The sequence below is a fragment of the Oncorhynchus keta genome, chromosome 21 (genome assembly GCF_023373465.1).
Source record: "Oncorhynchus keta strain PuntledgeMale-10-30-2019 chromosome 21, Oket_V2, whole genome shotgun sequence".
NCBI classification, from domain to species: Eukaryota; Metazoa; Chordata; class Actinopteri; order Salmoniformes; family Salmonidae; genus Oncorhynchus; species Oncorhynchus keta.
In genome coordinates this window covers 27,849,603-27,877,300 of record NC_068441.1, presented here as the reverse complement: position 1 = coordinate 27,877,300, position 27,698 = coordinate 27,849,603, and the positions used below count along the sequence as shown (strand labels likewise).

The window sequence follows — 27,698 nt, the reverse complement described above, 5'->3', positions numbered from 1 at the left end:
ATGACGGTACATAGGCTATTACTTTGCGCTCAAGCGTCGAGAGAATCCGCGGATCATTCCGCACAGAAATAGCAGCATGGACACTTGCCCACCCGTCCCAAAATACCCTCAAATAGCTTATCGCAGTCCTCCCAGCCTTTAACGACTGCAACTCAGCAAATGCGTGTGTGTGTGTGTTTGTGTGTTTAAGTGGGACGAGAAATGTAATACCAGATAACCGGTATTGGCAAATAAAAGTGTTGTGATTGACAAACAATATCGAAACGCAAAAAAAAAAACAGCAGTAGGGTGTAGGGCCAGTTGTTGTCCTTGACCGTGGCCATGCACGTCCCCTAGAGCCCGTGACCGATTGAAAATACACAACTAAGGATTTCAATTGCATGGCCCAAAACTGTCTTATTGTCCACTATACGATCAAGACAATAGGCTATCAAATAATAGGCCTATGCTTATTTAGACCATAGCCCAAATTCAGTCTTGCATTTCCATTGTAATTATTTTAGGATTCTGTAATATAATGATTGTTATAGGTTCTTGGGTCGATTTTGGAAAAATATCATGTCAAGACTTATTAAATAGACTACTGGTGGAATGTAGATTAGATGTAAACTATTATGCGCCATAGCCATAATGTACCGTCGCCTACATAGGCGTATAGGCTATAGAAGCCCTATAAACTCTAACTTATGAAACAGAATCGTGGTCAGTTCAATCATAATTCCACTAAACTCAGGCGATGGACGTAAATGGTTTATAAATACAGGCTGCTATGCATTCGTGAATTGAACTGATAAAGTTATGGGAAACTACAAAGTCAAATATATGTGTATCAAAAAAATGTACAAATCACTAATTATATTTTGCCAAATTACTGTGCCTTTCATTCCAGGGCGTTTACGAATGAGATGTTTCTATAGGCCTATCAAAGAACACAGAATACAGGCTAGGGAATACTTAACCCCTTGCACTGTCACTACTTTAGTAACGTTTTATGCGACTCAAGGTCAGATAAACATATATTTGGACTATTCATTTGTTTTTCGAAATTGATAAACCAGATGCGTCCTTCTTCTTAAGGACATCAGACTTCATACTGTGCATGCTATGCGATCGAATTTGATTACACCAAAATACAGTACTTCACAATCTCTCTTTCGCCTCTCTCTGCCTTTTAGAAGAAGGACAAGGCTTGCTCCCTAAGCATCAATCTCTTCTTCTTCATCCGCCGGTTCTGGAACCATATTTTAACCTGTTGGTCGCTGAGGTTTAGGCGGTCAGAGAGTTCCCTCCGCCGCTGTCTGGTGATGAACTCATTGAGCATGAAATCGCCTTCCAGCTCAGCCAGCTGGAGTTTGGAGTAGGGTTTACGTTTCTTTCGGGTTCGGGTGTGCATTGGATACCACGGGGCGCCTGGGGAGGGGGAGAAGAAGTGGATGGGTGAGCATGGATGAACGTATAGGCTCTAAAGCCTATAGTTTGGCATACATCGCCAAGCTAAGGTAAAAGTCCTGCACTGCATCAGTTGATTCTATAGAGCTGGTTATCAAACGTATTTTGAATACTTTTGTCATCAGTGTGAGCAGTTCCCGGCCCAGTCTTAAAACAGACTCATTTAAAACAAACAAATTATATTATACTACTACTGTTTATTATGTAAAAGGTATTCACAATTTTGAATTTCACCAAAGAATGTGTGGTGAGACAGTGGGACGCATGACATCTTGTAATTTGATTGTGGATAGATACGCTGTAATTCACATTAGTCTGTGTCAGGTTTACAGTGGCAGTTAAGGTCGTCAATAACGATAGTCTCACTCTCAAGCATGCAAGCATATCGAATTGCCAAAGGCATGCAAGCTCGAGTTCTTGTGAATAACAGCATGTATTTTTTTCGGTGTCTGATTTTATTTGCAACAAACTATCAAAAACCTTGAGTCTATGTATTTACTGAAATCCTATAGGTTGAAATTGTTCAAAATATTGTGTGTCAATTCTCATTTTTACCACAAGACATTCTCATTTTTACCACAAACAACATCGAATTTTTATGGTGCTGTAAGGGTTTACTGGTGTGTAAAAGGCTGAGTGTAAACGAAAATATGTACCCTTCCTTGAATGCTTCCCCTAGCGGCGCTCACCCCAACATGCAAGCCTCGTGTAAATTCAGGATCCTAAGAATTTATAAAGACGAGCAACAGGACTATCAACACATCAATAAATAAGATTCCAATGACAAAACAAGCGCATTACATTCCATTGTTAATGTCCAATAACTCACCTCCACCCGCTGCTGCGTGATTGCCAGGGGATGTCAACGCCTGAGTGATGCCTGCAGAAGATTTGCTCCCTTCATTGAGCAGCGATGAACTGGAGTCAGATTCTAGGGATTGACAGGATGGCGGATCTTGGGTCAACTGCTCGGGGCCATAGTCGTACTTGGAAAATGTACCATTGTTGCCCATCCCGTTGTGCAGTCCATGCTCCGTCGTTATGGAGGAAGAGGAGTCTCCTCTTGCCCTCTCTTCACGTTTGAGGATTGCGCTTTCAGCGCAGGGTTCCCTGTTGCCGACACCATTGCTGTAAAAACATTTGCTTTCATCTTGTCTGGTGATTTCACATGCACGGTTGAAAGAGGGATTAATGGGCATGGGACTGCTAAAGTAGGGTTGAGGATATCCATTGCACGGTTCCGAAGGGGTCCAAGGGAGCGAGCATACATTGTCCCTTCTTGGGTAGGAGAGAGAGGTTAGACCCGCCAGTTGTCCCCCGGACGCTCTGAAATTGGGGAGGTAAAATGTGTCTCCAGTGTGGATGTTTACCAAAGGTCCCACAAACCCGGAACTGGGATTAAGAAGATTATGCTCGCCCATTTCGGCGGGCCGACCAAGAGCTTCTAGTTTATAGCGATCTGACATTTAACATAGTGAAACCGAGCGGTGCGCCTGATTGGTCGGAATAGAGTCACATGTCTTCACCAACTTGCATTACAGAAGGTGCCACCCACTATGTCTATGTCTGACCAAACAAAACATTCACTTCTGTATTATGGGTTTTATATGCTTTTTAAAGTACATTTTATGACAAATAAAATCTGGGTTTGTTTTCTCTTCATTGCTTGTTTGATTTCTCTTTATTGCTTCAAAATACTCTACTCTTTAATTTTCAAGTGATGACCCAATCCATTAATATTAGGCTACAGGCCATATTTATCTTAGTAAAGTTTTCCCAGAGCCTGCATTTTATTTTGAATATGTCATTTAACGGTTACAAGGCAGCTGCACAAAGGCCTGTAAGTGTTATATTGTCGTCCCCCCCCCCACCAAATATCTACCATTGTTGGGTGTGCATGCCTCACTCTTTATTTTAGAGCAAATGACAGACGAACTGAATGTCATATAAAGCTGTGATGCTCCACTTTACGGGTCTATTTTAGGGAACGACTGATACTCACAGCCTCACTTCTCTCGTATTTACAGTAGCGGGGTCAGTAAAGTTGAAACCTTTGGCTCTGTAAAAAAAGATGATCTGCAATAAGGTTATTTTAAGAGCATTTCCAAGGAACAACTTCAACATTTATCCCATTAAACGTTCGTAGCCATACATTGGGTAGCTTGTTATAAACTATTATTTTTATGTGGGTTTAACAAGGTGGTCAAAGCAGTCTAAAAGCGCTTCATCAGTCGAAATCCATCACAGTGCGTTTTTATTCAATGATTTGCAATTGAGCGCCCCTGTCCCAAACAAGTTGAGTAAGGTAACTAAACATCTGTATGATACTGCGAAACAAGGGCTCACTGATTAATGATAATATTTCATGGAAAGAAATGGCAAAATAGGCATGCATTGAGCCGTGCGCATTTCCATGAGGAGACTGGCTGGTGCAATTAGGAAAGTGTTCCATTGCATCTAAACACAACAACGTGTATGAAATGAAATTGAACAAAGACGTAATTTTTGGTTTAGACATAGGCCTACCCACTACCCACTACCCACTTTTCATTTTAACATTACTCGTGTAGTCCTAATGTTGCTATTCTCGAAATTCCTGACAACCTTCACCGCTTTCTAATAATTTGCCTACTTGCCAAAATGATAGCAATTACGTAAACTGTAAACAAAACATTGTATATTAAGAAATTGCTAATGGATTGCCATTCTTGTTACAGTGCAATAGTGGGCCTATGTGTGCATACTCCACATCTTAAAGAGAGGAGTCGCTATTTTATCAATGTGTAATAAACCTGCTATACATATCACTTTCATGGAAGCATTGGCTTCTGCAGCAGCTTCTGCGATGCGACAAAAATAATTATAGTGTCTGTAAGGATTTGCATACTTCTGTGAGAAAGAAAATATTACATTAGTCACAAGAAAAAGATTGTTGTTATGTATGGAACATTTAAATGGGATAACGAAAGCTTTGCATTAGAGTTACGGAAGGAAGGAAGGCTCCTGAGGTCAGAAGGAGTTCAAATATAGCTACAATACGTGACACGGGTCTTAAACTGAATATGCGATAGATATTCAAAGAGCACGAATTTATCTATAATAAAAGACAATTGAATAAAAAATAAACAATATCTGATTCCCAGGCTAGTATGTTTTTTTTTTTTGGGGTAAAGATTACGGGGCGAGTATTTACAATAATGTCGTACGTAATAGACTACCCAAATAGGACCCTTTCCATAAACAAATTACTGCCTCAAATAACTGATGTAGTTATTGGATCGTTCAAAACGAATTTTGTGTATGGGTCATTTGCCGTGGATTTTCAAATCAATAGCGTTCGGATTCGTTAAAATATATATATATTTTAGCCTATCCATTAATGTAGCCTATCCATTTCTCAGCGCACACAGTGCTTATCACAAGTTATGAGGTTAAAGAACAGTCCGTTTGGCAAACACAGAAGTTACCTTGGTGAAAGAGAAGATAAGGCCGCATAATGACAACCATTGAACAAAAATAATAACTACAAAACCTGACGCCTCGAAAGGAAGAAAAAACAACAAGATCACTTATATTTATATTGAACACAACATTTTAACATACAGTTTAGTTCTAAAAAGGTGATGGAACTTCCGCGTTTCTCTGACTCAAGTTCTTTCTTTACGTTTTAAAAAAAACGTAGAACGCAATGGGCCTACCAATTGGCGCTTCGGCAGTTCAAGGTCACTGTCTAGTGCATTGATGTCTGCTGGCTCATTGACACAACTGTCTTGGAATCTCTCGCCATGTCCAGGCAGGGACAATAGCGTCAACAAAGAGCGTTTCCTTCCTTTGAGTTCGTTACAACACGTTGTCAAAGTTACAGCACCGTTTTGAAACTCGTTTGTCCCCCCCCAAAATCATCCTGAAGCCAAATATTTATCAGACGTGTTTACATTAGGCCACTATAGCTCATTCTTAGATGGTAGCATATAAAAAAGTATAGCACTTGAGTTATCTAATAGTTGAGTAGCCTAATTATATTTGTCCCATCAATATATTAACGTTTTTGACATTTTTAATGATTTTTCGTGAGAATGAAATTATATAATTATTCAGTCTACAGCTTATAGGTTTCGTACAGGCAACACCAATAGCAATATTAAATGGGAAATCTAAGAAACACAATTGGACACTGGAATGTAAAAGAAACTAGGACTGCAACTTAATCTCCTTCAATAATGTTTAATGCTGACGCGTGTCGGGGCGCCTTCATCAGAGCACATGTTAGCACTGGATTGTTTCTTCATTGTTTCAACAACTTCATCAACATGGCATCGATATCATTTTGTACAATTTTAATCTGAGTTTGACACAGATTACAAGGCTATTTTAAATGTAATCCACGTTTGATTAGTCTACAACTCAATAAAAACAGAACCTGTTTTTACTTCAGTCAAATTCAAATGAAAAACCTAAGTACCAATTTATCCCACAATCAATGGCTTGATCTAAACAAAATGGTAACGTATAATGTATTATCGTATAAAGACAGCTAAAGTAAACAAAAAGAAGAGGGTATATTAAGCAGTTGGATAAAATAAACAAGCCTCAATTTAACTAGGCTTATAAGGTTTACTTTACAGGACATCTGCAATTCGTAATATGAAATTTAGGCTACTACATGGGCACATAATATATTTCATGGGCACATTATATACTTCATGGGCATTGATTAAGAAAATATTCATACTGAGTCAATTGCATCTTTACTCCAATCGATAGGCCTACATTATTTGGTAGGCTACATTTTGTTTACCCTAAACCCTGCATATATACAACAAATACATAGCCCAAGACATCACATGGGATGGCTTCAAATACTTTTGGAATTATGTTTTCTATTTGTAGGATATATTACCTATTTTGTAACAGTCCGTGTGATTTGTTTGGTAAGGCACAACCGCATATTATGGACCCACATGCGGTTTTTGCACTGTGATACAAATCTCATAAATCTGTCTGTGTGTGGTGTGTGTATGATTGTGTGTGTCATAAAGACTTCCGATTAACTACCAAATTACTAATCCAGAATTAGTTATAACAATAAAAACTGTTAATCATATTTCGTCGCCAATAATTTTTGTTTAAAATAAACATCTGCCATAATATGTTACAATATGTAATTTCCCTGCGTGTGAATGCGTCATCTGAAAGGAACGGCTGCAGCTTTTTGCTGATGCAATGTCAACTCGAACACAGTTCAGCTGTTCAGGATAAAGGCAGTTCTTCTGGCTGACAAACTAGCTTTAAATCATGCAACATGACATGCTATAAAAACCTCAATTCAAAAAAAGATTAATTAGACTACTACTATCAACTACAATTGATAAAAGCGAAACATTTCTGGTTGGGTGGTTGAGGTGGTTGTTTGGATTAGAGTAAGGCAATACGTAATAAAATCTCAGATCATTAAGACAAATCTTTTGAGAAAAAAATCTAAAACGCGACAGTGTTATTCTTCTTCCAATTCTGCTCACCTATATACTGCCAAGGGTTAATCCATCCACTACTTCCTGAAATTTCCATCCATCCACCACCAGAGGCTGTCATCCTCTTTCTCAGTTCAGCATGCCCAGGACTGCACATATTCACTCACTCATACTCCGGCTTAAACTCTGGTCGACTGACCATGAAAGCCTCCTCTCTCTGAGCTCTTTCCCGAGATTGGTCCCCACGGTACTAATGTAAGATATTGACTCACACGAGTGGACAAAATCCCCGTGTTAATGTAGGCTAAATTATATCATGTAAATTATGTAAATTATAAAACAAAACTGAAGACATAATGTGACAAGATATTCAACAAAGAAATATAACCTAATATTTTAAGACGTTATCCAAAAACGAGCTACATTGTGGACTTTTTAGTTAAGGAACACTGTTCAAATGTAGGCAGGCTACAAGTGAGACAAAATAATGCAGTATTACGGTATCGATGCCCAGTGATTTTAAATGTAAACAAGCAGCTCAACTACGTGCTTTACAGAGACATAACAAAGTGATTTGTCAAAAGCCATTTCAAATGTTTCGATATACCGAAATGTGAAATTGAAACTCCAGATAGTCTAATGAATACCGATTGCCCACAGCTCAGAAACGTAATGCACGGGCCTAAACATGAACAATATAAACTGAAAATATAATCCACATTGTATTATATTTCATTGGATAAGTGAATGTTACACTATTTTACACACAAAAAAAACACGTGCGTAAAAGGCTCACTACTTCTTTAAAATGTTTGCCATTTGTTCAACAACTGTTTCAAATGGTTGTGTGTGTGACTTATTTCCATTCTAGAAATGAATTTGTAGATTTTCAGATATTTGGTTTTATAAGAGCAGTGATCGAAACCAAGCAAGAATTAGGCCGTGCTATTCCAATATGAACAGTCTATCAAAAGTGTGCGCTAAACGCTTCCATAGGCCTATGATTGTACAATTATCGCAATATATTCCAATAAAATAGTTTTTTTCTTGCTATTTAAAATGAAACAAAATAACAAACCAATTAGTTTCTAAGCTGCCTGTCTTCACTAAAACATGCTATTCCTATTACAGAACCTTTAAGGTTGTTTTCTACCAGTGCCATCTAGGCTACTTCATGAAATTGTGTAAGCAAAATGAGTGATAGTTCATAACCTTGGGCAACTGCACTCCCCACATGCAAAAATACGACCATAGGTGTGCTTGCACACATAAATAAAGTTACATCTTAAGAGGACAAATCTCATGCCGCTATTCTCTTTCCTATTATTGAAGTCCTACATCTGAAACGGAGCAGGTATACACTCTTGATATAGCCATACAGTTCTGCACATCTATGTCAACTCAAGGTATAAAAACAGCCTACATACCTTCAAAATGAGTTCATGGGCCACGTCTGTTTTCCTTTAAGGCAGATGCACAGCTCATCGCAAGGCGCACACCTTAAATCTCGATTTGAAAAGAACGCTTCAGCTCAAACTTGTCAGTGTCAACTCTGATGGACTTGCAAGAAGTCAATGGTCTGTCTACCTGTTATACATGCTCAAAATACGACACACTCCCTATGATGACTGTGTAAGTGTGCTGGATAAGAGCGTCTGCTAAATGACTTAAATGTAAATGTAAATGTATAATTTAAGGTCTGGAGACCGGGGCGAGATTATTCTGTAAAACCGCCAGGCAGAAAATAAGGAAACATACTAAGAATAAGAAATATAAATGAACGACAGAAACTGATTAAAATGGCTATACTTTGGGGATGATATCAAATAAGCATTTGCAGTAAACTATTTTATGGGATGCTAGCGATAACCTGTCTAGACTAGAACAAACATTCTGTTGCCTTGCAAACAAACCGCGAGGCCCACCATCCATCCCACCAGAGAAAGGAAGCACAACCTTCCCAAGTTTGCTATGCGCGAGCTGTTGTTATGTCAAGGTCAAAGTGACTGCATAGTCATGGTCAAGGGTAGCCAAGAAGTCACGTACAGACACAAAAGACAAGGAGCTCCGCAGTTGCATTTCAGGGTAGGATACAAGCCCAAAAACTTTTGCTAAAAGTTTATTTAACAAAATATACTAGAAAACAAGGCCTATGGTTAAACGTAGGACGGATTTGTTGCGTTTTAGAGAGTATGGCCTACATTACTAATCAACACGACCATGGCGCAAATTGGGCTGCTCGATTAAATTAAGAAACACTCAGGATACCTTAGATAGCATATTTAAAAATACGTATAGCCTCTTGTGTGCTCTAATCACACGTCATCCACAAGCAATATGCCAAAAGCACTATCACGTAGGCCTATAGAGTATTTAGTCGAGATTTAAAAATGAAACCATTAGGATCTGTCAATTCAGATAGGAGATGCTTCATGCAGTCTTCGCACGCAACTAGTAGCTCGGTATCCGTTTACACCTTCATTTTGAAATGGTGGGCTCGCATGTTCACTAAAGGTTTTCCGCAAAAAAAGTGAATTTGAGACACAGATGCAAGATAATAAGAGTTGAAATATGGATTATTATGAACCTGTAAAATCATTTTTGAATATTGATGAATAAATTATAGCCTAACATGTCTTAGGGTAAAATGCACGGTATTCAAGGAATACGTGCTACACGAGGGTTATTTTTTTTTACGCACAACTAAACGCGTGCGTAAAAGGCCAATTTCCTCAAGAATATTATCCATTTATTCACCGGTTGTTTCAAAACTGTGTGGCATTTCCATTGTCGAATTTCGATAAAAGAAAATGTAGTCTACATAGGTATATATAGGCTTTAGATAATATATTATAATATTACAAATGTAGGCTATAAGAGTCATATGATAATCTCAAATGAGTTAATGTCATATCTTGGAACATATAATTAATTCATCACATTGCTGCGGAGAATAAAAACTGAAACAGCCAAGCGGCAAAGCGACGTAACAGATTTTTTTTTAGGCTAAACGTTTTGTTAATAATCTACACAGACAATTCTTCTTTTGACAAAATACCTAGCCTATCATTCCATTTTGACATAATCGTATTCAGAATATGTAGTTTTAGTTTTCACTGAGATATTTTCACTTAACCTATAGACCGACTAAACCCAGTTTTGAAAGTGATTTAATTGGCATGACAATCTTCCAATATCGAATTAAGATAGTAAGGAGGTTCATTTGTATCAGATGGTCCTGAAGTAGATCGACTTTTTGCTCTTGAAAGCAGAATTTAAAATGATATGACGAGGACAAAGTCTGGATTGCGTAATCATTCTGGAATCTAAACCATAGTCATGGATCCTTTTTCAGTTGAGGGGTTCTTAACCATTTAGTCCAGGAGTATCCCTGCTTAACGTCAGTGAAGGTGGTTGCATGCAAGTTCAAACAGGTATTGTTATCAAATTAGGCTGTGGCCAATTTACGGCACTTTTATGAACGATTCCACTTGAACATTTGAGGTTGGGACTGCTGTTTATTTACCAAATAAGAAAATTTTCCAACATGCATCATAATAACCTAACTATAGAATATCAACATAGGTTATTATTTCATTTTTTTGGATTGTGGTCCATAATTTGTTATCTCAACAGAAGTCCATATGCTTTTCTGATTTGCACAACATTTGCGTATACAGTCTTAGCTCTCATGCACCAACTAATTGTCAATGCGCAATTCAACGTCAATTCCAGGTTGGTTCCACGTAATTTCATTGGAATTACATAGAAACAACGTTGATTCAACCAGTGTGTGTCAGTTGATGAAGACGTCAGACAAAGACAGATAGATTCAAATCGATGAATGTGATGAAATATGTAAACACAATTTAAAAGCGACTAAGATACCGTAGAATAGTGTGGAGCGCGGTTTATACATATGAGATGAGTAATGCTAGATACATAACATTATTAAAGTGGCTAATGATCCATTTCTAAAAGTGGCCAGTGATTCCTAATCTATGTCTATTGGCAGCCACCCCTGATATGCTCGTGATGGCTGTTTAGCAGTCCGATGGCCTTGAGATAGAAGATGTTTTTCATTCTCTCGGTCCCAGCTTTGATGCACCTGTACTGACCTTGCCTTCTGGATGATAGCGGGGTGAACAGGCAGTGGCTCGGATGGTTGATGTCCTTGATGATCTTTTTGGCCTTCTTATAGCATCGGGTGCTGTAGGTGTCCTGGAGGTCAGGAAGTTTGCCCCCGGTGATGAGTTGGACAGACCGCAACACCTTCTGGAGAGCTTTGCGGTTGTGGGCGATACAGTTGACGTACCAGGCGGCGATAGAGCCCGACGGGATGCTCTAATTTATGCATCTGCAAAAGTTTGTGAGGGTTTCAGTTTGTCAGTGATGTGTACGCCAAGGAACTTCAAGCTTTCCACATTCTCCACTGCGGTCCCATCGACGTGGATAGGGGGGTGCTCCCTCTGCTGTTTCCCGAAGACCACGATCATCTCCTTAGTTTTGTTGACGTTGAGCGAGAGGTCATCTTCCTGGCACCACACCCCAGAGTAGACATTAAGCGATAAAACCTGATAAGTGGGAGACGGGTTCAGATAGAGGTTCATGTCGATAAAATAGAAAACAGATTCCATAGAAAACAGGTACATTTGATCTTGTTTGATCGTTATATTTCTTTATTTATGAAACATGTCTCCATTGAGTACGTTACGATCGAGCACCACATCACAGTTCAAATACTGCACCAAATAAAAGGAATAAAACGTCTTACAATCGGAATGCACAGCCCGAATGCTATAAGACCTAACTCACTATACAAACCAAATGGCAAAATATTCTGCAATACTTTTTAATATTCTTATACGGATTACAATCATTCCAGTTGCATTACAGAGACATATCCTTCACTGACAAAAATGATCAAAATATGAGAACCATAAAATAGTCTGTAGCAATTTACAACCCCTGTCATACGAGACAACTTGTAATTAAATATGCATGGTACTGTACAATAGACAATAGTAACCTTGCTCAATCCCGTGGGATCAAACTAAAACGGCCATATACAATATCATTGAAAAGTGAGTTCAGTCTTGATGTGTCCAACACCTGACAATGTCTGAACAAGATAACTGTATGAAATCCCCAAAGACCTCCGTTTACTTTATCAGGCACAAAAGTTTGTAATTTAGGTCTGAGGCTATACCAACAATGCTGGTATTGCTTTCGATGCCCCTGTAAGGATGTGATCATTCGTTCCAACCAGTTTTCATTCAATCTTCTGTATTTCCCCCCAGTTTATGTCCAAATAGGGAGGTGAGATTAAGTTTGTGTTGTGCAATGCATCATAGGTGAGAATTCTGTCGATGTATAAATATCGAGCGTTTCTGTGATAAAAAGTATTTGAGTTGTCATGCCAGTGAGATTGGACTGAATCAAGTGGCATGCATGTGAGAGCTTGATTTAGATTTACAGACACATTTTTTCTCCTTCACCCGCCGGTTCTGGAACCAGATGGTGACCTGGCGTTCAGAGAGATTAGAAGTGGCAGATATTCGACGTCTCTTGTCTTTGGTGATGAACTTGTTGCCTGCGTACTCTTTCTCTAGTTCCTTCAGCTGGATCTTGGTGTAAGGAACTCTCTTTTTGCGGCCTCGTCTGTAGCTGCTGACCTCTGGCTGCAAAGGGACGACATCTGAGAAAAGAAGGGCATAACACACTGAAAGAAAGGCCGAGAAAACAATGACTGTTAGCCAACATTTGAAAATGAGAAGAAACAATTGGAAATATTGTTTTTTATTATATTTTATTACAGGCAGAACAATGTGAAAGCACCCAGCACTGGATTCTGATGCATTGCATTTAAAATGGTCCCGTAGATTGGGCAGGGCTAGGCTATAGGCTACTTTATTAAGGGCCTAAATATGGGCCTAAATATTTGAGGTAGGCTATGGTTAGATTGCAGTCATTATGGTATAGTTATATCAAAATATACACTTCATGACCAAAAGTATGTGGACCTGGATTGCAGTTGGCATTCCAATTAATCTCAAATGTGTTCATGGGGTTGAAGTCAGGGCTCTGTGCAGTCCAGTCAAGTTCTTCCACACCAATCTCGACAAACCATTTTTGTGTGGATCTCACTTTGTTCATGGGGGCATTGTCATGTTAAAACAGGAAAGGGCCTTTCCCAAACTGTTGCCCCAAAGTTGGAAGCACAGAATCGTCTAGAATGTCATTGTATGCTGTAGTGTTAACATTTCCCTTCACTGGAATTAAGGGGCCTAGACCGATCTATAAAAAACAGCTCCAGACTATTATTCCTCCTCCACCAAACTTTACAGTTGGCACTATACATTGAGGCAGGTAGCGTTCTCCTGGCATCTGCCAAACCTAGATTCATCCGTCGGACTGCCAGAAGATGAAGCGTGGTTCATCACTCCAGAGAACGTGTTTCCACTGCTTCACAGTCCAATGGTGGCGAGCTTTCCACCACTCCAGCCGATGCTTGGCATTGCGTATGGTGATCTTAGGCTTGTGTGCAGCTGCTCGGCCATGGAAACCAATTTATTAAGCTCCAGATGAAGAGCTATTGTCCTGACGTTACTTCTAGAGGCAATTTGGAACTCTGTAGTGAGTGTTGCAACTGAGAACAGAAGATTTTTTACGTGCTACGCGCTTCAGCACTCAGTGGTCCCATTCTGTGAGCTTGTGTGACCTACCACTTCGCCACTGAGCCATTGTTGCTCCTAGACGTTTCCACTTCACAATAACAGCAATTACAGTTGACTACGGCAGCTCTAACAGTGCAGAAATGTGACAAATTGAGTTGTTGGAAAGATGGCATCCTATGATGGTGCCACGTTGAAAGTGACTGAGCTGTTCAGCAATGGCCATTCTACTGCCAATGTTTGTCTATGGATATTGTCTGCTCGATTTTACACCCCTGTCAGCAACGGGTGTGGCTGAAATAGCTGAATCCACTAATTTGAAGGGGTGTCCACATACTTTTGTATATATAGTGTATTATCTAAATGTTTAAATTACTTCAGCCTCGCCAAGCCCATCTCCTGAAGTCCTCAGACATGGATGTATGTCTAATACTGACTTCTATCACGGTGACCTGCTGGCTAGGCACACCATGGTGACCATTTAGTCCAAACATAGATATGTAACCTATGCATAAAAATGAAATTGGCATTGTGACAGGAAAACACTGCGAATATTAATCCTTAATAATCTGAATTGGGGCTATGATTAGCAAGAAGGCACCTCGGGCTGTTCTTATGCACGACAGAACACGTAGGGCCTGGATACAGCCCTTAGATTTGGTATATTAGCAATATACCACAAACACCCGATGTGCCATTTTGCTATTGTAAACTGGTTACCAACGTAAATAGAGTAGTAAAAATAAATGTTTTGTCATACACGTGGTACACGGTCTGATATACAGTACCATGGAGGTCAGCCAATCAGAATTCAGGGCTCGAACCACCCAAGTTCACCCACTTGTAATAGGTTGGGGATAGGCTGGGCAGCTAATCCTATCTATATTAATGGCCCCTGATTTTAAACTTGAATGCAGCTTCAATTGATGTCGTAGAGGACATCACATCCTATTCATTTGATCATGCGGCTGGGTTGTGCATGTGCACACACAAGCTCATTAGTTTGGTTTGTTAACAGTCCTATTATAGCCTATTTATTAATTCTACTTAGTTTTATTTCAGAGGGTTTAATATAGGAGTGCATCGACAGGAGAGATTATATAAAGGACTATTTTAATGAGGTCATGAACAACATTATGAATGGTTAATTGGTCAATCGAACCAAGGGCAATAAAAAATAAAACTGTACAGTATATATGAATATGTTTGACTGTTCAAACACAGTAAGTCTATTCTGTGTTATGGGCATATAGCCCCAATACTACATTATAATACAATAGGCTATTGACTGTATTGGCCTACGACAAGAGGTAATACAAGCTCCAAATGTCATCAAGCCCATCAATCTATGAGCTATTCGTCAACAAGGTAGTATTCAGAAATCGAATGTGCTATTCAATAGTGGCAATCGGCCTACTTGTCTCTCTGCTGTATATATAACGGAGTGTCACAACAACGGAGTGTCACAACAACCAACCAACCACACACACACACACACACACACACACACACACACACACACACACACACACACACATCCCCATCCTCGCAATAGCAAATTGAGAATAAACGCAAGGCGTAAAAATTGCGAGCTTCAAGGCACCACTCCCTGTTATGACTAGATTTACTGCAATGAGCAAATATCTGTTATTTTATCTGGGAGGGCAACGGTGCCTTGCTCCAATCCATAAACCTCATTGTAGCGACTATAAAATCAAAGGTGTTGTTTTTTTGCATTGTTTCTAGTTCAATATCCGGCTATTGAAAAATGGCCTCTTCTCCGGAATTGAACGCAAAGACGAACATAAACAAACACTCTCACTACCCTGTGATATCATGCACTTCAAGTGCGTTATAGTCATAAGCTGTTTTATATGACAAGGCTATACAAAGGAAACGGGTTTTAAATTAATAAATGAATTAATAAATAAAAGCAAATGTATGTCATGAAATGTCGATCCTTTCTTAGAGAGATATGTATACAGTGGTAGCCCAAAGTTGCTAAATTGTTGCCACCCCTGCAAAAAAATGTATATATATACACATTTTCTATGACATTTTTTGCAGGTGTGGCAACAATTTAGCAACGGTGGGCTACCACTGCTAAATGAATATAGGGGAAACACTGCGGGCGTGCGCACGCACACACACACACACACACACACACACACACACACACACACACACACACACACACACACACACACACACACACACACACACACACACACACACACACACACACACACACACACACACACACTCCTGTCCTGTTCGTCTTAGTGCAGTGCAGGTAACACTAACAAGTGTGAAGCGTAAAAAACACTTGGTATTATTAAACATTACATGAAACATGCATTTTAATAAAAGTGAAAAGGTTTTCATACCTGGGAATGGAGATTTCCAGAGATGTGTTGACTGTGTTTGCTCTTTAGAACAGTACACCTGTCCGTCCCAGCCATTAGATAGAGCCCAATGCTGATATCCATCCATGGGAATCAAAGTATCATGTCTCGGTTCCGGGTGCGCACTGATACCGGGAACCACAGACATGTCCAAGTAACCTGGGACAGTCTGGTATGAACTAGCAAAACTCGGGTAAAAGGCGAACTCCTTTGCCCTGCCTGACAGCTCTTCCGTGGGAAGTGCCGCGCTTGGTTCTGTATACTTCTCGGCAGGGTGGTAAGAACATGGCTTCTGCTGCAAGTTAACGTTGTGCGAGTGTGACAATCGACAACCGTAATAAGGACTTCCGAACGGGTAGCCATAACCCAGGGTGGTGCTAGAGGAAGTCTGGGTAGCGGGGCAATGTCGCCCTGTGTCCTGGGAGGGTATTTCCGAGTACACAGAACCCTGGTGGCTTAGGCTGCCGGAGTGTCGTCCCAACGCTGAGTGCGAGATCAGTTCCCTGCAGTGAGTAGCAGGACAATTCCCGCCTAGTCCCTCCATTGATTGGTTTTTATTCTGATTATTTTCATTCGGGCTTTTTTCATATACGTACATTAAGGTGTCCGCCCAGCGTGGATGCAGAACCAGCGAAGTCGTCATATCACGGGTTGCCGAAGCTTTTTAAAAGTCGACTACTCCAAGACTGACACCTCATCTCCAAGCACAGTTTACGCATGCGCAATACCCAAGTGTCCAGTTCATTATTGAGACCCTAGATCCGCTGACACGTGATAAAATAACGAGACCGACACGAGAGTGTGCTCCGGGTGGGGGCGAGTGGCTCATCCCTTTAAACCACCACTGGTGTTTGTTTCTTGATTGTAAAGTCCAGCGGATACTCTCATTGGCTTGGGTTGTCAGAGGCAAGTATCCTTAAAGGGGACGTGAAACATGCTCAACAGTTTGAAGGTGGAAGAGGCCATAATCTTCCTATTTTACAAAACGTAAAAGTATTTAATCTAAACCACATAACGTTGGCGATGTCGAAGAATTCGCCGGGCCAGTGATACTATTTAGATACTTGTGAAGATTTTCGGTTCTTGATAAAGTAAAGATTAGGCTTGAATGGCGTATTTTGGTTAACCAATATTCGGATGTAATCAACTAGGCTAAGGTACATCACTTATAGTCTAATGTTTTGAAATACAACATTTAGCAACCATCAGCGAAAGGATAGGCTACGTTTGAGTTTTAAAAGTTACAATGTCTGTAAAGAGAACCTGAGTTTGTTGGCTGTGGGACCTTTTAAATGTAGCATATGACATTAAACAACAGTCTATTTACTCAAAATGTCTAATCTAACCAGAAGATTATAGTGCATCATTGCAACTGCCTGGTCTTTATAATTTGGGGGTATTAAACATAAATTGCAGTGCAATTTTGGCAAAACTGAAAATATGAAAAACACAGACTATCTACCCCTCCTAAATATGCATATTGTCTAATATAACATGAACGTTTTCTCCAAAGCAGTGGTCCATGCATATTCTTCAATCTAACAGAATGTATTATTTTCTCCAGTATAGGCTAATGAACAATAAAGATGTGTATTGGCCGTTTTTGTCATCTGAGTCAAGAATCTGTGTTAGGGACTCAAGGCCTTGGTCAATAAATGATTGACCAACCATAATGCCTTACATTTCAGGTTTAGTAATAATTGCATAGACGATGTGCTAAACCTAGTTAAAATGTAGGCCTATATTTGCCAAAAATGTAGGATATTACTATATTCTACGAATAGTGTTTTGGGGGGCGTGTATGTACTGGGTAAACCCACACTATAAACACAAAAATTGTGATTTATGTAAGCCCATCTAAAATCCCAGTTAGTTTTAGTACAACACAAGAAGGACACCACGGTGGTCATGAGGCAGTCCTGTATAGCTAAATGCACCAGGTATGGGCGCTGTGTCAAAAGCAACATGAAACAAACCATAGCCTACCAGGTCTCTCCAACCCTTTTCCTGAAGAGCTACCCTCCTGCAGGTTTTCTCTCCAACCTCAGTTGTAACTAACCTGATTCAGCGTATCAAACAACTAATTATTAGAATCAGGTGTGCTAGATTGGGGTTGGAGCGACAACCTACAGTTTGGTAGCTCTCCTGGAACAGGGTTGGAGAACCCTGGCCTAGGCTATTGGAATTGAAGCGATACAGGGAATAAAATCGTTGGACTATAACTCTTCAGTTTGTCCCAGGAAATAGGAACTCATATCGACCAGCGGAGCAACTCACAATTATTGATCATTCATTCAAAAATGGCAGACACAAGGAAGTCCAAGGTCAAGGTAGGGAACGCGGACAAACACTGTCGTAATAAGTCTAGACAGGCAAGAATGAACTTCACACCGGCATTGTGGAGTTTAAGTGTAAACTCGTTCCAATTAGGACAGCCATCAATGACGCTTCCGACTAGCTAGTTTCAGAAAACAAAATCTGGACGGACCAGTTCTGTCTTGCCATAGTCTACATCAAACCAAACATTTAGCTATCATGGAAACAACATCTGGGTAGATGGCAAAACAAAACATTCTCTTAAACCGTTTTTGTGATCACATAGACCTATTAGAACTACACACAATATAATTGCATTTCCATTTTCAGCAAGAATGATACAAAATCAACCGGCTAACGAATTCTATATAATGAACACATGGGGATTTATTTTAAATTACAAGCAGTAGACACAGGTATAGCAGAAATGTGTCTATATTTTATAAGTAAAAGTTGTAAGGTACAGTGTAACATAAGTCTGCCATCTTTAAGACACGTTGTATTTCGAAAGATACACTTAAACGTGTTTTTCTTTATCCATGGATGTTGAAAGTCTAAGACACAATTTTTCGATTCAAAATTCACGACTTGAAAGGCATATATAGTAGCCTAAGGTTTAGTTCATTTCCATGGTAAAAACTTTGGCTTAGCGCTGAATTTCATTGTACAGTCCATAATAAATAAATATGTATTCTGTCTTCCAATAAAACATAAACAAACAAAACAAGTAAAACCCTTTTTATTATAATTTGGGAAGTTGCAGAGGTCCTTTTGCTATTAACGTTAATTGTTAATGCTATGGAGCTACAGAGTACAAACTTCATTTTTGTTACTTTTTACTTTATTAATATTTGTTTATTTAATAGCCTGACTGGATTGTTTGAACTTGTTTGAAATGTTGCTGACTAACTAAAGTTGAAAAATATATTTATCTCCCATGCGTGGTATAGGTCTATAGGCTACAATATCATAAATATACATTATGTAATCATTAAAGCTACACTGTAAGATGTGCATACCATCAAAAATGGGACCACGAAAAAAACTTACATTTTGGGGCAATATTCCCGAGGTCCATTCATAAATAGCACTTCCTGTGATTGGAACACGATACTAGATTGTTTTAAGAGAAGTGTTGCTATGCAGGGTACACGGCATTCCGTGAGAGCTTAATTATTTGTATCGTCCATAAATTGTTAACAAAGTTTAGAAATGTCAAAGGAACCAAAATGAGTCAACTACATCACAGTTATAACCTAATTTTAAAGGCAAACTCTTAAAACATCAAGGGGCATATTCTCATTGAGATAATATTTTCTGCAAAAAAGACATAACATTATCTGAAGTTACCAATGAGGAACTCGTACTGATTTGCTTCAATATTTGTTTTTTTATTATATTAGTTGGTTTCAGTCTTAGACCTATAGGGTGCTTTCATGCGGACTAAAGTTAGAAGATACATAAGCTACTAATCACATAATTCCATATAGCTGCAAGATAAACTACACTTGTATATTATTTACATGTATTGATAGGCCTGGTGAAAAGTATGAACTGTCTCACAGCCACGTGGCATCATGCAAACAACAAAGGCCTCGTAAAGATTCAGCCCTCTGGAAGATTTTTTAATTGATCCTCAGCAGTGTTCGAATGATAACAATATATAATAATATATATAATATACATATATATAACACTGTGCAGAGCCACCTCGGAACCCTCAACAATACAATGTTGCTGCCATCTAAATTAGAGGATTAATTTAATGAAAGTTCGGGTAACTGAAGAACAAACCCAAGCCGCTGAATGAGTAGGCTATTCAGTCTTATTTCCGGCAATATGTTCAAACCAGGTAAGCCTATCATGGGTGGGTATGCTTTTCGCTTCCAGTGCTGGCTGGAGTCCCTCATAGAGCTGGGCAGACACTTTCCCCCGAAGGCCAATGGACATCTTTTGTATCAGAAACAAATGTCAAGTTGGAGAGAGTAGTTTTCCCATATACCTTCTCCCAGTTATAACAACTAACAGTAGGTGGAGATTTTGTATAAATCTAAGCTTGGTCATTGCATTGGTTGTGACAGTTGCCTATTGAACATCCACCTCTGTAGAATCTTGATAGAAAACTCACGTCCATACATGTTTTTTTTGGAAAAAAAGTGATTCATTTGATTCATGCAAAAAACGAGATAGGGTTTCTGGTTTTATCTTGATCATGGATCATGGCAAAGGTATTTTAAATCTTAACGGAAAACATGGTTTTGATTTAGCCTACATGCTTTCACTCACGTCTGAACGTGAGCCAGGTCCACTTACCTGAAACGTCGATTTTTAAAAAACAATATATTTCTTTGATTTTTTTCTGCTTCTCACAAGCATCCAAAAAACATGACAATTAAGATAATGTCCCTTCTACACCACACTTCTACACCAGGGTTGGTCGTCACCAAATGGATTTCCCAAACTAATTCATGAAAAGGTCATAATATATATTTTCCAGAATGTAAAATATGCAACAGGTAAATGAGATGATGTGCTTCATAACATTCAAAACGAGTTATTCATGCTCCTATGTTACATTGCCTGTCATATTATACAGCATGGACTGTAACATTACGCACATTAATTAGTCGAAGGAGCAGTTTGAGATAATTTCAGCACGCTTTACCAGTCAACCTAAATAGAGAGACAATGATAACGCAAATATATAATTGCGTCAACGACAGAAAGTGACAGTTGTAGAAGGGCTCCCGAGTGGCGTAGCGGTCTAGGGCACTGCATCGCAGTGCTAGAGGCGTCACTACAGACCCTGGTTCGATTGATTCCAGGTTGTATCACAACCGGCCGTGATTGGGAGTCCCATAGTGCGGCGCACAATTGGCCCAGCTTCGTCCGGGTTAGGATTTGGCCTGGGTAGGCCGTCATTGCAAATAAGAATTTGCTCTTAACAGACTTGCCTAGTTAAATAAAGGTCAAATCAAATAAATAAAAAGAATACAGAAACTCATTCGTGTCAGATAGGCCTACATGAAAAAGTTAATGCAAAGGTTGTTACAGAAAAAAGCCCACAAAGTATTTGTATAAAGATGTACTAATCGCCTGGCTGAAAATAGTATATGTTCTGGGAGTATATGAGAACCGAAATCGTTGTCTAGCCAAAAGCCGGGGTTATGATCCTATATTGCAAATTTAGGGTACTGGAGGTTACCTTATCTCCACTTTTACCAAATCATAACTGTAAACATATTGAAGGAAAATTAAGATTCCTCTTACAATTTCAATTAAATTTACAATGCTGAATTGTACAAGGGTAAAACTATATCAAACTGTCACACGTGGCGTTGCAACCTATCTTGAGAGGTGTCTCTGTACTCCGAATTTAATTTGCTTGAATTCGAGTTATGCGCGCGAGTCTAAAATTGACCGTTAGTGGATTAGGGTCAAACTGGACCTACTGTATTATGCTAATCAGACAATATTTAACATTGGCACAAATTAGCATAATCAATATAATCCGTTATTATGGTCAGGTCACCATGTGCACTATACTCCATCTCACATGGATTGGGCCAGTCTTTTCTAATCAACATCATCCGTTATTATAATATGGTAAAACACTACAATCTCAATGTGGAGGTGGTTTCTTTGTATAGCTCGATGGTAATATACCTGTCACATGTACCTCAGACGTCCAAGATCAAGTTAAAAGAGACTCCACTGCCTTCTTCTTTCCAGACGGCAACACAAAAAGACCACCTCTTTCTAATTAGGCCACCATGTGCACTAGGCCAATACATCTGACATGGATTGAGCCGGTCTTCTCTCATGGAAACATTTCTCTGCTAACACTGTTTCGGTTGAGGAAATGGTATGCAAATGCGGTGTCATAATAAATAGGCAAATATTACTGTTTATATTTTGAAGTTTAAGTCTCTACTTAACTTTTCACTTGTTGAATGGACAATGGAAAGTAACCACAGCTTCACTTTTTTGGGGCGGGGAGGGTTCATAGGCAAATACACAATACTGCACCAGATCTGGTGGTATAGGCCACATCACTGGCTTTGATGAGATTATTCACAGGTCAGAAATGCACGTCTCCCTCAATATGTTTTGAAAATACTGGTATTTAAATGTCACTTCTATCATCCCTCATGTCTGTCAACTAGGATAGAGCTACAATCAAACTAAAATCCCTAAATGTGTTTACCTTTAAAGGCTACCTTTACAGATGCCTTCAAAATGTCTTAATATTATTAGTTTAGTTTTGAAAAAGGTAGGGCCACATGCACCCTCTAAATATGTAGTATAGGTCTACATGTAAAATGCATGGATTAAAGCTACAATCTGGGATTCGAATTTGAGTTCAACGATATCCTTGCCTGTTGTTTTCATTTGTATACAGAGGCATGGGGAAATGTAGATGCAATAATTGACAGTCCAAGACATCTACGTTTCAGTTTGAAGCTATTGGGGGATTGTTTGTTGGTTTTAAACAATTGAGTAATAACATATAGGTTATTACACAGTAATACAGTTGTGCTAAGCTTATGTGGGATTTACAGTGCATTGGGAAAGTATTCAGACCCCTTGACTTTTTCCACATTTTTTTTAACATAGATGTAAAAAAAATATTGTAAAATCGATTAAATTTTTTTTCCCCTCATCAATCTACACACAATACCCAATGATGACAAAGCAGTTTGCAAATGTATAAAAAAAAAAAACCCGCTAACATCACATTCACGTAAGTATAAAGATCCTTTACTCAGTACTTTGTTGAAGCCCCCTTCTTCTTGGGTATGACACTGAAAAATTGGCACACCTGTATTCGGGGAGTTTCTCCCATTCTTCTCTACAGAGCCTCTCAAGCTTTGGCAGGTTGGATGGGGAGCGTTGCTGCACAGCTATTTTCAGGTCTCTCCAGAGATGTTTGATCGGGTTCAAGTCCGGGCTCTGGTTGGGCCACTCAAGGACATTCAGAGACTTGTCCTGAAGCCAGTCCTGCGTTGTCTTGGCTGTGTGCTTAGGGTCGTAGTCTTGTTGGAAGGTGAACCTTCGCCCCAGTCTGAGATGCTGAGCACTCTGGAGCAGGTTTTCATCAAGGATCTCTCTGTACTTTGCTCCGTTCATCTTTCCCTCGATCCTGACTAGTCTCCCAGTCCCTGCCACTGATAAACATCCCACAGCATGATGCTGCCACCAATATGCTTCACCGTAGGGATGGTGCCAGGTTTCCTCCAGACGTGACACTTGGCATTAAGGCAAAGGAGTTCAATCTTGGTTTCTTCAGACCAAAGTATCTTGTTTATCATAGTCTGAGAGTCCTTTTAGGTACCTTTTTCACCAAACACCAAACTCTAAGCAGGCTGTGATGTGCCTTTTACTGAGGAGTGGCTTCTGTCTCGCCACTCTACCATAAAGGTCTGGTTGGTGGAGTGCTGCAGAGATGGTTGTCCTTTTGGAAGGTTCTCCCTTCTCCACAGAGGAACACTGGCGCTCTGTCAGAGTGACCATTGGGTTTTTGGTCACCTTCCCGACCAAGTCCCATTCGAGTCTCCTAGCAAAGGGTCTGAATATTTATGTAAATAAGGCATTTCTTTTTTTTTGTTTTAATAAATGTACAAAAATTCCTCAACCTGTTTTTGTTTTGTCATTATGGGGTATTGTCACGCCCTGACCTTAGAGATCCTTATTTATTCTCTGTATGGTTCTTTGTTGTTTTGCCGAGTGTGGTTCCCAATCAGAGGCATTCTGTCTATCGTTGTCTCTGATTGGGGATCAGATATAAGTTGTGATTTTCCGTTTGGGTTTTGTGGGGTGTTATTTTCTGTTTAGTGTCTGTGCCTGATGGAAATGTTCGCTTTCGTTTTTTAATTAGTTATTTTTGTTTGAGTGTTTCCTGAAAATAAATATCATGTACACTTTCCACGCTGCGCTTTGGTCCACTCTTCCTTCCACCATCGACGAGCGCTACAGGTATAGTGTGTAGATTGATGAGGGAAAACAATTATTTAATCCATTTCAGAATAAGGCTGTAACGTAACGATGTGGAAAACGTCAAGGAGTCTGAATACTTTCTGAATGCACTGTTTAAGTTTCCCTTTTCAAGAATGCGTAAACATCAATAATTGACATTACTATTGAACAGGTTCCCAGATCCCATATCATACCTTAAAATTGCTTAATTAAATTGGCAGTTACCTTAACCAGTGAATTTGAAGCAGGATTAGTCACCTGTGAACACACCTTGAACTTGAACATGTTCAAATGCATTTGGAATACTTTTATGTTTCATAACATTTATCATTCCTTCATAAAGTATTCATACCCCTTGACTTATTCCACATTTAGTTGTGTTACAGCCTAAATTCAAAATGGATTAAATATATATTTTTTCTCACCCATCTACCCACAATACCCCATAATTACAAAGTGAAAACATGTTTTAAGCTAATTTATTTAGAACGAAATACAGAAAATTATCATTTACTTACGTATTCACACCCCGGAGTCATTACATGTTAGAATCACCTCTGGCATTCTTTCTGGATAAGTTTCTAAGAGCTTTGCACACCTGGATTGTACATTATTTGCATATTATTATTTTAAAAATTCTTCAAACTTTGTCAAGTTGGTTGTTGATCATTAATAGACAGTAATTTTCAAGTCTTGCCATAGATTTTCAAGACAATTTAAGTCAAAACTGTAACTAAGCCACTCAGGAACATTCAAAGTTGTCTTGATAAGCAACTCCAGTGTACAGTCGTGGCCAAAAGTTTTGAGAATGACACAAATATTCATTTTCACAAGGTTTGCTGCTTCCGTGTCTTTAGATATTTTTGTCAGATGTTACTATGGAATACTGAAGTATAATTACAAGCATTTCATAAGGGTCAAAGGCTTTTATTGACAATTACATGAAGTTGATGCAAAGAGTCAATATTTGCAGTGTTGACCCTTCTTTTTCAAGACCTCTGAAATCCGCCCTGCCATCAATTAAATCCAGGGCCACATCCTGGCTGATGGCAGAGAAGGTCGAGAGTCATGCGTCCTCAAAAACATGACCCTGCCAAGTCGCACTACTTCTTGACTCACTGCTTGCTTAACCCGGAAGCCAGCCACACCAATGTGTCCTAGGAAACACTGTACAGCCGGTGACCGTGTCAGCGTGCATGCGCCTGGCCTGCCACAGGAGTACTAGAGCGCGAGGGGATAAGGACATCCTGACGGGCCAAACCCTCCCCTTAACTGGGCGATGCTGGGTCAATTGTGCGGCGCCTCATGGGTCTCCCGGTGATGGCCGGCTGGGACACAGCCCGTGATTGAATCCCGGTCAGTAGTGATGCCTCAAGCACTACGATGCAGTTCCTTAGACCTCTGCACCACTCAGGAGGCCTTGCCTGTGTTTTTATCCTAAATAACTCCCTAGTCCTTGCCGATGACAAGCATACCTATAACAAGATGCAACCACCACCATGCGTGGACATATGAAAAGTGATACTCAGTGATGTGTTGTGTTGCATTTTCCCCAAACAGTAATGCTTTGTATTTAGGACATAGTTAATTTATTTTACCACATTTTTTACAGTTTTACTTTAGTGCCTTATTGGAAACAGGATGCATGTTTTGGAATATTTGTTATGTACAGGCTTCCTTCTTTTCACTCTGTCGTGTAGGTTAGTATTGTGGAGTAACTACAATGTTGCTGATCCATCCTCAGTTTTCTCCTATAACAGCCATTACACGCTAACTGTTTTAAAGTCACCATTGGCCTCATGGTGAAAACCCTGAGCTGTTCCCTTCCTTTCCGTCAACTGAGTTAAAAAGGGTGCCTGTGTCTCTGTAGTGACTGGGTGTATTGATACACCATCCAAAGTGTAATTAACTTCACCATGTTCAAATGGATATTCAATTTGACCTTTTTTAAATTTGTACACATCTAACAATAGTTGTCCTTCTTTGCGAGGCATTGGAAAATCTCCCTACCTGGACTTTGTGGTTGAACCTGTGTTTTGAAATGCACTGCTCGACTGAGGGCCCTTACAGATAATTGTATGTGTGGGGTACAGAGATGAGGTAGTCATTCAAAAATCATGTTAAACACTATTAGTGCACACAGAGTGAGTCCATGCAACTTATTTTGTGACTTGTTAAGCAAATGTTTACTCCTGAACTTACTTAGGCTTGCCATAACAAAGGGGTTGATTTTTTTATTGACTCAAGACATTTCAGCTTTTCATTTTTTATTATTTTGTAAAAAATTCTAAAAACACAATTCCACTTTGACATTATGGGGTATTGTGTGCAGGCCAGAGACACCAAATATGAATCGAATCAATTTTAAATTCAGGTTGGAACACAACATAATGTGGAAAGAAGTCAAGGGGTGTGAATACTTTCTGAAGGCACTGTATACCCAATAGTTTAATAAACATGTTTGTTGTGAATGCTGACTACACAAACCTTCCTACCCAAACCTTATATAAGCAATAAAATATGAAATGCACTTGTGGATACAGGTAAAATATGTGATATCAGCTCCTGGATGCCTTTAGAATGGTTGAAGTACCTCCATGTAGCCTATAACTTATAGAAAAGATAAAACAAAACAACAGCCATTAGGGTTATGTCATTACAAGCGATGTCAACATTAAGGTGTTATAAAAAAATTCCTAAGGGGTATGGTATGGTAAGAGAGCCACAGATTTAAGCCTGTGGAAAAGTAACAGATTTAATTAAATGCGAGGACTCGTTTGTTTAAGTGGCTGAGCCTTTGCCCAGAGTAACACCCATAGCCTGCAATGGAAGCTTGTTAAAGTTTTAAATGTAGGCTTATGGTTATTTTTTAGGAGCCGCTAAGGGAAGCAAATTTGAAGTTAATGTCAAGGATATAGTTTGAATGTAAGAAAAAGGAGCAGCATGGTTAATCCAAGTTTTTCCTTTGACCTCTCTAACAAGAGTAGTCATACTGTCTAAACAGTTTCAGTAAATAAAGATAGTTTCACTAAAACTATTCCACTACTACACAAGAGGGGAATATGGTACGGAATGGGTTTATTTGTGAGTTATATCTGAGGATAATGATATTGATGGTAACAGTATACATGGAGCAATTCAAAAACTAACATAGTATATAAAAGTACAATATAATCTTAAACAAGAAGCAAGTGCACCTAGATATCAAGTGATCTATTCTTAGCAATCTTATTCTACAACTGCTACGTTAAAAGTTATGCAACATCTTAAAACCAACTTTTTAATTTCAAGCATAACCAAGAGATGTAGAGGATAAGAAGAGGAGGTGTAACGAGTCAGGTGTAACAGAGCACTATGACCCAGCGTAACTGGAAGAGGTCCATCTTTGGACAAGGAGCATGGGGTCC

The 27,698-nt window shown here is 39.3% G+C and overlaps 2 protein-coding genes across 2 annotated transcripts; both read right to left on the bottom strand.

Annotated features, from left to right (window-relative positions):
- Positions 1–1,171: 1,171 nt before the first annotated feature.
- LOC118399783 (homeobox protein Hox-C12a-like) lies at positions 1,172–2,870 on the bottom strand. Its single transcript, XM_035796026.1, has 2 exons — positions 2,285–2,870; positions 1,172–1,410 (listed from the first exon to the last, which is right to left on the bottom strand). The coding sequence occupies exons 1-2, from the start codon at positions 2,868–2,870 to the stop codon at positions 1,172–1,174; spliced, it is 825 nt and encodes a 274-aa protein (XP_035651919.1).
- An 8,721-nt stretch (positions 2,871–11,591) lies between these two features.
- Positions 11,592–16,818, bottom strand: LOC118399782 (homeobox protein Hox-C13a-like). The gene is made up of 2 exons (XM_035796025.2): positions 15,982–16,818; positions 11,592–12,618 (listed from the first exon to the last, which is right to left on the bottom strand). Exons 1-2 carry the CDS (start codon positions 16,640–16,642, stop codon positions 12,359–12,361), a joined length of 921 nt encoding a protein of 306 aa, XP_035651918.1. The 5' UTR covers positions 16,643–16,818; the 3' UTR covers positions 11,592–12,358.
- Between the last annotated feature and the right edge of the window lie 10,880 nt (positions 16,819–27,698).